The sequence below is a fragment of the Typopeltis vanoorti genome, chromosome 23, assembly GCF_054136105.1.
Source record: "Typopeltis vanoorti isolate ZY-2024b chromosome 23, IOZ_Tvanoo_1.0, whole genome shotgun sequence".
Classification (NCBI taxonomy): Eukaryota; Metazoa; Arthropoda; class Arachnida; order Uropygi; family Thelyphonidae; genus Typopeltis; species Typopeltis vanoorti.
In genome coordinates this window covers 27214550-27227779 of record NC_143571.1, presented here as the reverse complement: position 1 = coordinate 27227779, position 13230 = coordinate 27214550, and the positions used below count along the sequence as shown (strand labels likewise).

The 13230-nt window shown below is 36.0% G+C and overlaps 1 protein-coding gene across 1 annotated transcript in view; it reads left to right on the top strand.

The window, feature by feature from the left end:
• Positions 1-13230, top strand: part of LOC150093710 (centrosomal protein of 290 kDa-like) — a 400621-nt gene that overhangs the window by 31074 nt on the left and 356317 nt on the right. Inside the window, exon 5 of the mRNA XM_090412504.1 lies at positions 4854-5008. Coding sequence (XP_090268630.1) covers positions 4854-5008 — 155 coding nt within the window. The remainder of the gene's footprint in view (positions 1-4853; positions 5009-13230) is intronic.

Genomic DNA, 13230 nt, shown 5'->3' with positions numbered 1-13230 from the left:
TCTTTTGTAACACTGCTTGCTTGACTTCACCATTCATTCATCTTACTCCTACTCTGTTTATTTGCTTAACTTTTGGTATACAGTTATGGATTGCTTGTGTTAGATACCGCCTTATCAATTTGCATACACTTGTCAACATCTATTCTACACAATTCACCAACTCAATGTATTGATGCTAGTTAACTACGGAGTTTCTGATAATCACACACCTTATAGTTCACATATCGACCTTCTTAATAGCAACTTTTTCTTGTTTTACTACCTTCCAAACCAATACCTCATTATCACTTTCACCAACAGGTGGCAGTGTTGATACCTCATTCACAACCACATCCTGTGAGGATATCATCAAATCTAACGCTGATAAATCTCTTGTTGCTTCCATCACATGCTGCTTTAGATAGTTATCCTACAGAAACTCATAAATTCATTTTCCTTGTTACTGTACACTATCTCTTCTTGCCATTTCACATTCTATAATTAAAATCTCCCATTAAAATCATCTTCTTTTTACTTGTCCAAATCATTTGTCTAAGCATTTCACAATCACTATTCTCCACATTCTATGGCCTGTAACAGCATCCTATTAGATATACTATTCTACTGATTTCATCTTCAGGTTTAAAATCTTCATATGTACTACTGTTTTCCACTTCGACTCTTGAAGGACACAATTCCTCTGCTGCCATTAACAACACTCCCCCACCTCTCCATCTTCCTATCCTTTTGTAAAATTCTATATCCTACTATTTTAAGTCCTGATAGTATATCATCTTCAGTCAACCAAATTTCACTTATGCCAATTATTTTTGGACTTGCTGATTCAATCTCAGTGCTACAAACTCAGCCTTTTATTTCTGATAGTCCATACATTATTCTCATAGAAAGGTTTATACGTTGATTATTATTTAATTTAAGGAATTCACAATGTACACTAGAATATAAATTAAATTAAACTTTAATATATATTTCCAATATTTCGGCAACGTCACGTTGGCATCTTCAAAGTAACTTAAAATAAATGCACGGCACGCAGGCACTACACACAGTAAATGAGGATGAAGCGAGGAAGCTATTGTTTTTCCTAAAAGTCCTGATGGTGCCCCCTAGAGGGCCATGTTGGTATTCTTGGCCTTTGGGCTGAAGGTCTCCTGATGTACATCTCCCAAATTTGGGGCAGTGTCATGCAACCAAATTTGTTGAGGTTTGCCATGTTTCTTAGGGCTGAGGCTGATTCCATGAAAAGTCTTTCAAATTTGAACTTCCTGTGGTGTATTATTGTGGCTTTCTTCCACCATGTTCTGTGACGTGTATCCAGAGTATGGGCTGCAAGACCAGAGTGGCTATATGGGTGAAAATGGATGTAGTCCTTGTGTTCTGAAATTCTGATATGCGCTGTCCTGTCTGTTTGGCCAAAGTAGGACAGCTTACAGCTACAAGGGACCTGATATACACCAGGTAGGTCTAGGGGAAGTGGTTGGTCTTTAGTGGAGTGGATAAAGGATGCCAATTTTCTATATGGTCTGTAACAAGAGGTCGTCATGTTTTTTTAAGATTTTGGTAATTTTTTCCAAGATGCCTCAGATGTAGGGAATGGTGATGGATTTAGAGTAATCCTTGTTGTGAAGTGTGGGGGGGGGAGCATTGTGGTTTACTGGTTTCAATATTTTTTGGATTTTTTTGGGCGGGGCGGGGAATTGTTGGTGAATGTATCTGCCTGTATTGGTGGGTTTTCTATAAACTGAGAAAACCAAGGTTCCATCAGACTGGCGGGTGACTAGTGTGTCTAGGAAAGGGAGGCTGTTGCTTTCCTCTTTTTCCATGGTGAACTTGATTCTGGGGTGTTGGTTGTTTAAGTGTGTTAAGAAGGAGAGGAGTGTATCAGAGCCATGTGGCCAAATAGCAAACACATCATCAATGTAGTGAAGCCATATGGTTGGTTTTTGTGGGGCAGAGTTTAAGGCTTTCTCTTCAAAAGTCTCCATAAAGAAGTTGGCCAAGGGTGGGGAAAGTGGTGAACCCATGGCTGTCCCCTCTATCTGTTTGTAGAATTTTTCCTGTCAAACGAAATAGCCTGAGTTCATTGTGAACTGAAATAGGGCTGAGATATCGGGAGGAAATTTAGCTTGGATTAGCTCTAAGGTTTCCTTGAGTGGGACATTTGTGAATAAGGACGTCTTGAAAAAGTTCCATGCTTTATCAGTGGAGTTAGGTTTCCAGACCACATAACAATAATTAAATACAAAACATATATATATACATATATACAGGACTCCAGAAATACAACTTATCTACTATCCACAAAAAATTTTACTCAAGCAGTGTAGCAGTCTACATTATACAAATATTGTTATAGGTGATTTAAAAAAAAAAAAAAATGGTATGATGGAGACCGAGAGCCAGAATCATGAATGGTATGCTAGCAAAGCTGTATTGCATGTATTTGATGGAAGAACGAAATTATACAGTTGTGATGGGGGGTTGCATTTGAATAGCTTTGAAGTCAGTGCACTAGAGAAAGTGTTGCTAGATGTCAAAAATGCTTGACAGTGGAAACAGTAGTAGTCTGAGAGATGAAGAGAGAGAGAGAGAGAACGGGAATCCAAGAACTGGGAAATGGAGACAAGGGGGATGTCGAGAGGACAATCCCCTTGGGGACATGGCATAGGGAAAGTGGATATTGAAAGTAGCAGTGAATGTGAGTATGGAGAAGGAGTATATTGCAATGTGGGTGGGGAAATTGAGACTAAGCAGATATATGTGGTAAATGGTGATAAAAGTTATGGGCAAGGGCAGGTGTGGTGGGGAAATCACAACCAACAAGTGGCTTAGATAGGACTGGTTATAGACCTAAAAATGAACTGCTGTGTTTATTTACAAATGCCAGAAGCATCAGAAATGAGGGAAGATCAAATGAGTTTATTAGTCCCAAATTCATTCGAAAATGAGTGTATTAGTCCCAGATTTGTAGGAATAAGTGAAACATGGTTGAATGAAGAAGATATCCTAACAGGAATAGAAATGGAAGGGTACAATGTTTTTTGTGAGGATAGAAAGAACAAGGAAGGGAGAGTGAGTACTGCTGATGATAGCAGGGGAATTATGTCCACATAAGGTAGAAATGAAAGAGGGGAAATAGTGGCAGTGGGTATGAGGAAGTGTGGTATAAAGTAAAGGTTGACAGGAAGATAGATTTAGTTGAATTTTGCTATAGATCAGGTAAAGCGGAGGGTGGTGATGAAAAAATGTATGAACAAAGGAAGGGTAATTATTATGGGCGATTTTAATTATGGCGGCATGGATTAGAATGAAGAGATAGCATTTAGGAATAAGGAAAATGAATTTCTTGAGTTTTTTTGGTTTATTACATCACTCACAGTTACATCCTCTGTAATTTCAACAGAGGATGTAATTGTGAGAGAGGTTTCACACATTTCCCCAGTTCGTGATAGTGATCATAAAGTGATCACCTGGGTTGTGGCTAGCCATATGCAGACTTCTGTGAGAAAAGGATATATGTGTAACTACAAGGCTCATGATTATGTCAAGCTTAGGAGACTGCTTCGGGCTACAGCATGGAATGAGGAGCTGAGTGATAAGGAAATAAATGCTGCTTGGGAACTGACAAAGAAATACATGATTTTATCAATGTGTGAATGTATTCTGAAGACCAAAAGGCTGAATAAGGTAGGTGGAAAATGGATGAATGATTGGCCTAAGCATGATATCTGGAAGAAGAAGAAAGCACTTTGGAGGCAGTACAACATGAATAATGGTAATAATCAGTTACACGAAGAGTATAAAGAATAAATCAGGAGAGCAACTCAGTAAGGAAATCAAAAGTACAATAAGAACAGAAATTGGTAAATCAGGCAAAGGAAAACCCTAGAGAGTTTTTAAGATATATGGCAAGTAGAAGGAAGAATGATTATGGTAAAATGATGTTAATTAATGAAAATGATGGAATGGTAACTGTTGCAGAAGACATTTTTTGAGGTATTCAGTGTGTAATTCAATTTATTAAGGGTGTTTCATCCTCATCACAATGGAATCATGAGGAACTTAAGTGTAGAGGACATAAGAGAGGATGGCTTAATTGTGAATGAGCAGGAGGTATTTGAGGAAATAAATAACCTTGGGCATGTCAATAAGGTGATAGGATTTGATGACATATCACCACTCATCTTAAGGAAATGTTCCAGGGAATTGGCATTCATGAAAACAACAAGATTCACTTTTCAGGGTGTACTTGGTCAGATCATCCAGTTTTTGACTTGTCTTTGCAAGATAACTGTACTCTTTAAATAACAGTATTGAATGAAAAACCTTTTTATGTAAAATGTTCAAGTATTTAAGCACACTAAGTGTTTCAGGTTGCGAGCTGTGAAAATAAACTTAGGACAGTACTACTGTATATTACAGTTGTAAACTTATAGAATGCCCAGATGTATAGATGTAATACAACATTTAATTAAATTGCCAGTTTTCATTTTTGTGTTTATAATTACTGGTTTCTTTTGTTAATGAAATTATATTGTGAGAAAAGTACAATAATTTTTTTCAATAATAGATTGTCTATTACATATGTCATGAGTACTGTATATATGTGTAAGGTTAATATTGAACTAAAGAAAAGCATGGATATGATTATAATATTCATTTGAAAATGATAACTGTAATTTACTTTAAATTATTCATGACATGAAAAACTTTTAATATAGCAAACTGATTAGAGTGTGGTTTTAAGATTTTTATGTTCTATATTAGCTGCTCTTAAAAATCATTTAGAAAATAATTAAATATAAATCAAAATGAAATAAGAATTTCAAAATGTTGTTATATTTATTTTTTAGCTTGCTCGTTTGGATCAGCTGGAAGAACTCCTTGCAGACAGAGATAGATACATTACTTCCCTTACTCAAAAGCTAGAAGAAACAGAAAATGAATCAAAAAAGTGTAAAACTGAAATTGAGAAAACATTAAGAGAAATGGAAGAGCGATATGAAAGGTAATTTAAATTCATATATGAAATGGTGGAAAATATACTTTATGTACAGAATCTTAATACGAAAAAAAAAAAAAAGTTTTTTTTTTCTATTTGTTGTTGACAAAAAATACTATTTGTCAACATTTAATGTGAGCAATTATGAAAATTGGAAAAAATCGAGTTGCAAGACAGCCCACAAAAGATTATCTGCATCTTTTGGCTGTTACAATAGGTGTTACATCAATTATATTGAAGTTACATTTCTGACTGTGAAAGGTATAATTACATTTAATAAATGCTAGGTTTACTAAATGTAATTTAATATGTAATCTGTAATTTAATTTAGTGTAATTTAATGTAAAAAATTTAGCTCCTCCATAGTGCAATTGGAAGAACGATAGTACATTGCGCCCTTTGATTGGAATAGGCCTAAGTTCGATTCTCATCATGACGGGAGGAATCTTTATGTGGACTTTTTCAATCGAAGGTGAGTTAGCCGATCTCATATGTAAACTCAGGTTTTTCATCCCGCATACAGAAAAATCGGCCCTTCAGAACACACACAATTTACAGACAAAAAATACTAATTGTGGTGGTGAGCAATAGATGCCATTGATGGAGATGATTGGTAGATTTGTGACACCTCCAAGGAGTCTTGGAGGTGTCACAATAATAATAATATATTTGTAAATAATAATAATAATATTTGTAATTTAATCTGTCCCAGGGCAGAACTGACTACTACCAGGTGCGTCCCCAGGTGGCGGATTGGGGAACGGCCTTCAGAGGCTAGCTACGACATAAGCAGAGCAATCTGGAAAATAAGCAACCATGGACTATCAGCGGCCAAGCTATCAGGGCACAGGGGAGCAAAAGTGACACCTCTCCCTCACTTAAAGCCTCACAAAGCCCAACAACAACTCAGCAACATGGTGAGTAGTGCTGTCATTAGATAAGCACCTGCTGCAGCCACTTCCCCCTGACAGTGGAAAGCAGCATTGTCAGTACTGACATAAGACATAAGGTCGAAGCCAAATGATGACAGAAAAGTTTGTGATCAGAGATTTGCAGATGGCAATATGATTATATTGTGTACATCTGTAATACTGTGAAGCAGAAAGCAAATGGAGAAACTACTGCTGTACCTTATCTCCAGAACAGCCACCATGGCGAGGGAACTCTTACAATTGGCCCCGAGTTCTCGGCGTCCCTTAAATGGGACAGGGGTGCAAAGAATCTCCAGACTCAAAATGGTGTCCACTTTTAAAATAGCAACTTGGAATGTCAGAACTCTATATGAAGCTGGCAAATTAAGAAATGCCAGAGGAGAAATGATTAGGCATCCAGATTTTTGGAATTTGCAAGACAAGATGGCCATGATCTAGAAAGTGTCAACAAGATGATATGACAATGTATTACTCTGGGAATGATGAGAATAAACATCGACATGATGTAGGTGTAATAGTAGATGAAGAAATCAATATCTATCTATGTGTTCACTGGGCATCTATAAATGCTGTATAGTCACTCTGATGCTCAGTGATGAGCCACACCATGTAGTCCTTATTTGCTTTTCTGGAGACTTCAACTCTCTGAAGATCAGTCACTCCACACACACACACACACACCATCCATCCATCTCATTGATGGTCTACCCCTTCCTCTTTTTCCAGGAACTTTACCTTCTGTTACTGTTCTGAGAAGTCCCCTTCCATCCTTTCAATGTGTCCAAAATATTTTAACTTTTTTCTATCAATATCCTTAAGGAGCCTTTAAGTTCTACTGATCTTTTCTAACACCCATTCATTTGTATGCCTTTCATTATATGATATCCTCAACAGCCTTCTGTAACACCATATCTCAAGAGCAGATATCCATTTCTTATCTGTCTTCTTTAGGTTCCAAGTTTCACATCCATAAGTCACTGTTGGAAAAACAACTACATCCAAAATCCTCAACTTTATTCCCATGGAAATACTTCCATCCTTCCAGATTTTAGATAAGTCTCTGACTGTTGTTTTAGTCATTCCTAACCTTCTTCTGATGTCTTCTGAACAGCAATTCTTCACATTGATAATGGTCCCAGATACTCAAACTTGCTGACTTCCTCAATTCTTTTTCCATTAAGGTACACTTGTTTCTCAAGAGCTTCCCTGTTTGTATTTCCTTTTGAGAACCATAATCTTTGTCTTGCTAGGATTGAGTTGAATTCCTCTGTTATTACTGATCTTGTTAACTTTGTCAAGAATTAGTCCTAGTTCTTTCATGTTATTACAAAGGAGTACTGTATCATCAGCATACCTCAGATTACTGATCAATCTACCTCCTATCCTAATTGCTGTCTTGAGCTCATCCAGTACTTCATGCATGATGTCCTTCACATATATATACTAAAAGATAGTTTTCCTTACAACTTCAGGAAAACTATCATCCAAGCTTATGCACCCACAGCTGAAAAAAGTGAAGAAGAAGTTGAAGAGTTTTATGAACACTTAAAAGAGATTAAAAATCTAACAAAGAAACATGAAATAAATATAGTACTGGGTGACTTCAATGCAAAAGTGGGTAGGGAGTTGATGGTTCATTTCTGGCTTAGGCACCAGAAATGAATGAGGAAATTGCCTTGTTCAGTTTTCTCAGGAAGATCTAGCAATAGCAAACGCCTGGTTTAAACTTCACCCAGAAGACTGTACACTTGAAAATCACTTCAAGATAACCAACATGATATTGTCAGAAATCAAATTGACTACATACTGATAAATAAAAGATTTCACAGTAGTATAAAGAGTGCAAGACTTATCCTGGAGCAGATATCTCATCAGCCCACAATCCCATAGTTGTAGAAATATGTCTTAGATTAAAATCAGCCAAAAAATCACAAAAGAAGAAAAAGAAAATTGATGTAGGAAAACTAAAACACCTGAAAATAAATAAAAGAACCAAGACACAACTTAACCTGCAATTACAAGAGATTAACATAGAAGAAAATGAATGGAATCTCTTTGGAATAGTTTAAAGAATGCTATTGTGACAACAAGTATTGAACAAGTAGGTTATGTGAATAATGTATAACAACAGGAATGGATGACAAATGAGATTCTTTCTCTTATTGATACATGAAGAATGTACAAAAACAAAGACTTAGCCAAATATACAGAAACACATAATATCATCAAGAAAAAAATAAAAGAAGCAAAGGAAAATTGGATGAAAAAAATATGTACCGAGATTGAACTGCTTCAGAAGAAACATGACCATTTCAATCTGTATAGAAAATCAACGAAATTTCCGGAACACTCAGAAAAAAAGCAAACAGTGTCTCTAAGAGACGAAAGTAAAAAATTAGTTCTAGAAGAAGAGAACAAAGCACAGATTTGGATAAAGTATGTAACAGAACTCTTCAATGATAATAGACAGAAACTTATAAATATAAAAGATAATATACAAGTACCAGCAATTCTGAAATGTGAAACAGAGAATGCTATAATATCAAGTAAAACAGGATAAGCCAATGGACCAGATGGTGTGCAAACAGAATTTTTAAAATTAATAGAACCAGATAACATCAAACTTCTTGAAAAACTGTTTAATAAAATATATGAAAGTGGCAAATTTCCACCAAATCTACATTTATCACTATCCCAAAGAAACCGAAAGCAAATTCCTGTGGCGACTTCCAACTTATTAGTCTAATGAGCCAAACATTAAAAATATTTTTGAAAATAATTCCGAATTGCATCTGTAGAATAAGTGAATAACTCTGAGTGAAATGCAGTTTGGCTTTTGGAATGGTTTAGGTACTAGAGAGGCCCTTTTCTGTGCCCAAATATTGATACAAAAATGCATAGAAAAACAGAAATCTGTCTTTATGTGTTTCATAGATTTCGAAAAAGCATTCAACAAAGTCAGACACCCACACACACTAACTTTGTAGAAGTCCTGCAACAAATAGGGCTATAAAATAAGAAATCTATATTGGAATCAGTTAGCTACCATTCAATTAGACAACATTACCACCAGTGATATTAACATCAAAAGAGGAGTGAGACAAGGATGCGTGCTCTCACCACTCTTGTTTAACATACACTCAGAAGTAATCTTTAAAAAAGCATTAGAAGAATGTCCAGATGGAATCACAATAAATGGAAAGATTGTTAACAACCTATGACATGCAGATGACACTGTGCTAATTACAGATAACATCATGGATCTCCAAAAACGCATTGACAGAGTATACATAGAAAGCCAAAGAATGGGAATAAATATAAACATCAACAAGACGAAATACATGGTCATCAGCAAACATCCAACCCCATAAATGAAACTGACACTCAATGGGAAAAATATTGATCAAGTGTCAAGGTATAAATATCTTGGTTGCTGGCTTAATGAAAGGTGGGATCCTGAAATAGATATAAAGACGAGGATTGAAGTTGCACAGCAGTCCTTCATGAAAATGAGAACATTATTCTGCAATAAAGATCTAAATATAAAAGTCAGATGCCAAATGATAAAATGTTATGTTTTGTCCATTCTGCTCTATGGAGTTAAAACATGGACATTGAAGGCGACAACCATCAAGAAAATTGAAGCCTTTGAGATGTGGCTATATAGAAGAATGCTAAAGATATCATGGAACAGAAAAAATTACCAATGAAGATGTCTTAAAATCCATTGGCAAAGCCAAAGATCTCATACAAGCAATCAAGAAACGAAAAACATCATATTTTGGCCACATCATGAGAAATGGCAAATACCAACTTCTACAAACTATTTTGGTAGGAAGAATTGATCTTAGTTTGACAACATCAAGACATGGACAAGATAGAGCAGCGTACAACTGCTCAGATTAACACAAGAATGCAGTTTATTCACCAAGACGGTCGCTGACCTTCGATAGAAGTAGCATCATAAGAAGAAGAAGAAGAAATACAAGGTTGTTCATTTTTCGTTGTAATTCAAGGATCTACGTCAGTCATTTTATTATTATTATTATTATATGGGTATATCTAGAGAGCCCAAAGCTAATTGCCAGAGGCCACTGTAACCATTATTCACATGGTGACTGGCATAGACCACCACCCTTAAAGTTATTCACTGACAAAACACCCATGACTGCTTCTGGAGTTCATTCCACTTGTTCATCATTCTCCAAGCTAAGTTCTCACTCTTTTGCTTTTCTTCTTGTATTGTGTGGTTTTTTTTTATCTTGTTCTGTCTTATAAATTCCTTTAGTAAGTTGCCCATAATAATAATAGGCTATCTTTTTTCACATGCCAACAATTTTTTTTTATATGCTAACCTTAAAACTGTATTGGGAGGTTGTTATACAAACTCAGAGGAATGGGTATGCAAAATAGGCTTGCGGGTAAGTGTTTATGAAGAAAGAAGTAATCTGTTGATATGTTTCTTAAGGAGCTTGAGGTTGTACTCAGTGGAAAAAGCAGTATGGAAGAGATCGTATCAAAGAATATTGGTGGATAGAATGAAGGAAGATAATGAGAAGTTTGTTCAGTATGTTTGGAGTTGGATAGGGTATGGGTGTTGGCCAGTGGCTGCTCTAGTTCTTACATGGTTTGAAGAAAGTGAAGGAATGTTGGTGGCATCAGAGCAATGCTCATGAAAGTACCTATAGAAAAGGCATAGTGCAGAAACAGAACACCAATGATAAAATGACTGAAGGAATCTGTGAGGCAAAGGTTACCTATTAAGTGGATTTCTCTCTTCATATCAAAGAATTCTTATGGAGTTTTGGGGTGTTCCAATGAACCTAGGATTCAATGAACCTAGGAATATTGTTCACAAGTATGGGAATACTTGTGAACAATATTCCTAGGTTCATTGAATCTCAGACCTATAAAGTATTAGGAGTCAAGCAGAAGAGAAGTAATGTTTTGAACAGAAAAGAACAACAAGTTTTTCAAAGGCTATGAAGTCAGTGCATGTAATATGTTTGCTCTAAGATAAACTGGATGTGGCAATCAGCACAAGAAGAGAAAGCTGAAAGGAAATTGAAATATTATCAAAAGTAAGTGGGAGTTATGTAGGATCTTTCTTGCAGGTAATAAGGCAGATCTGAGATTTTATGGAATTAAAATTTACTAAGTTGTCTTTACTTTGAGGATGTTGAGGAGATCATTATGTAAGTCATCGCTATGGAAGATCTTGAGGCTTCCATCATTTAAGTACTACGGGGGTTCTTGAATGAGGATGAGAAATTAAAAATACTGTCATCAACAAAACTGTCAATAGAAAGTTTTGCTGGATGAAGTTTTGCTGGAGTACCCCAGCATGGATGAAGAAATCTGTTGATGAGAGGAAGCCATCCACTGTGACACAATGAATACCATCGGGGGGGGGGGGGGGTTCCATGCATACCAGAAGCTATATTGGTATCAGTATTAATCAGGGTTTTCCTGATGTCCTTCTCACAAAAGCTCTGGGGGAGGCAGCAATGGGCAGTTTGTAGTAGTACAGTCATTGGGTGAGGTTACCATGGCACCACCAGGATGTAAGAGAGGTGGGAACACATGGAAGAGCAGAAGTTATGTCCAACAGCCTTAACAAAGGAGATTAGAAGGCTTGACTGCCAGTTGAGCATGAGACAAATTTATTGCATTTTATTCTTATGAAGCCTGCTTTGGAATCATTGATAACTTTTTTTACACTGGTTTTGGACTGTTGTGTAAGATGAATGAGAATCTGGAGTTTTTAATTTAATCCATTAAGCTTATGCTGCCTTGGACTGTAGTGGCACATTTTCTTTTGCAAACTAGGTCTTGGAGAGAGATGAGGGATTTGCAGTGTAGTGGAAAATGAAGGCTCTCATTCCAGTGAGGAATTATTTAAATCATGGGTTTAGTGCAGATGTTTTGATCAGGAGGTCAAAAATTGCAGAGGTCATTGCAGTTGGCACAACTGAAGTGACACAGGGTATGAGGGGGAGATTGGCTGGGAGGAGAACGAACTTAGAGGAGACTTGGATAAGATTATGGAAAGAGTTTTCAAAATCCCCAGTGTATTTAGAGGGTGAGCTAGTTAAGAAAATGTCCATGGCATTGCAAGAATGATGTGAATTGGTCTTCTGTTTTATATATTTAATGAAACCTGTGGGGTATCCATAACTATAGAATAACACGTATGCCAGAGTAAATAACTTTTTATTATATAAATATTTCATCTTCTGTATCATAAGACATCATCAGTACAACTATTGAATAACAATAGGAATTGAATTCAAAAAACAGTAGTGTGCATGCTTAAATTGGAATCCCTCTGCATATACAGCCACATGTTCACAGATTAAAACTATTGGGCTGAAATTAACATTAATTAAATTAAAATATAGCAGATAATTACTTAATATAATTGAGGATAACAATTTCTCAAACTTTTGGAATAGTGAGACAGTCATTCTGATTAAGATTAGGTCTCCAAAATAAGGCTTCAGCACTGGTAGCTTAGCATTTTGCAATTGGATCATGTGGTTAAATGGCAAAACGCTAAGCTTTGTATACACCAGGCAGCATTATTTGATGAGAGTTGGTCTTTTGGAGAAGGTAACAAGTTGTGAATTTGGTTGATGGGTTTGTAATTAGCAATGAGTTGATATTTTTTCATAATTTTTGTCAAACGTTCTGAGATGCCTTTAATATATGGTATAGGAGTCCTGTGGGCTTCTTCTTGTCTGGATTGATTTGTAGGAGAGTGGATGATTATTTTTTGGGTTGTTATTGGATTATATCCATTTAGTAAGGCTGTTTCTTTGAAAATTTCCAATTCTTGTTTTAGAGATTTTTCAAAGAACAAATCTTGTGTGCTCCGGATACTAAAGATTTTATGATGCCATATTTTTGATATGGATGGTGAACTGATGTATTATGGATATAATGACCTGAAAAAGTTAGTTTTCTGTAGACAGAAGTAGAAATGAATCCATCTTGTTTATGCTGGATGTGTACATTCAAGAAACCAAATAACTTTTGATGATTCTTTTTCTAATGTGAACTTGATACAAGAATGCAGGATATTGATTTTTTGTAGAAATCAGTATGGTTCAGGTTATCTTTGAACCCAAACTGCAAAGACGTCATCGACATAGTGTAGCCAAATTGTTGGTTTTGGGTCAAGAGTGAAAATTTTACCTTCTAGGTGTTCAAGAAAAAAGTTGGCTAAGTTAGGTGATAAGAGTGACCCAATTACTGTTCCTTCCTCTTGTTTATATATCTTATCTTTCCATGTGA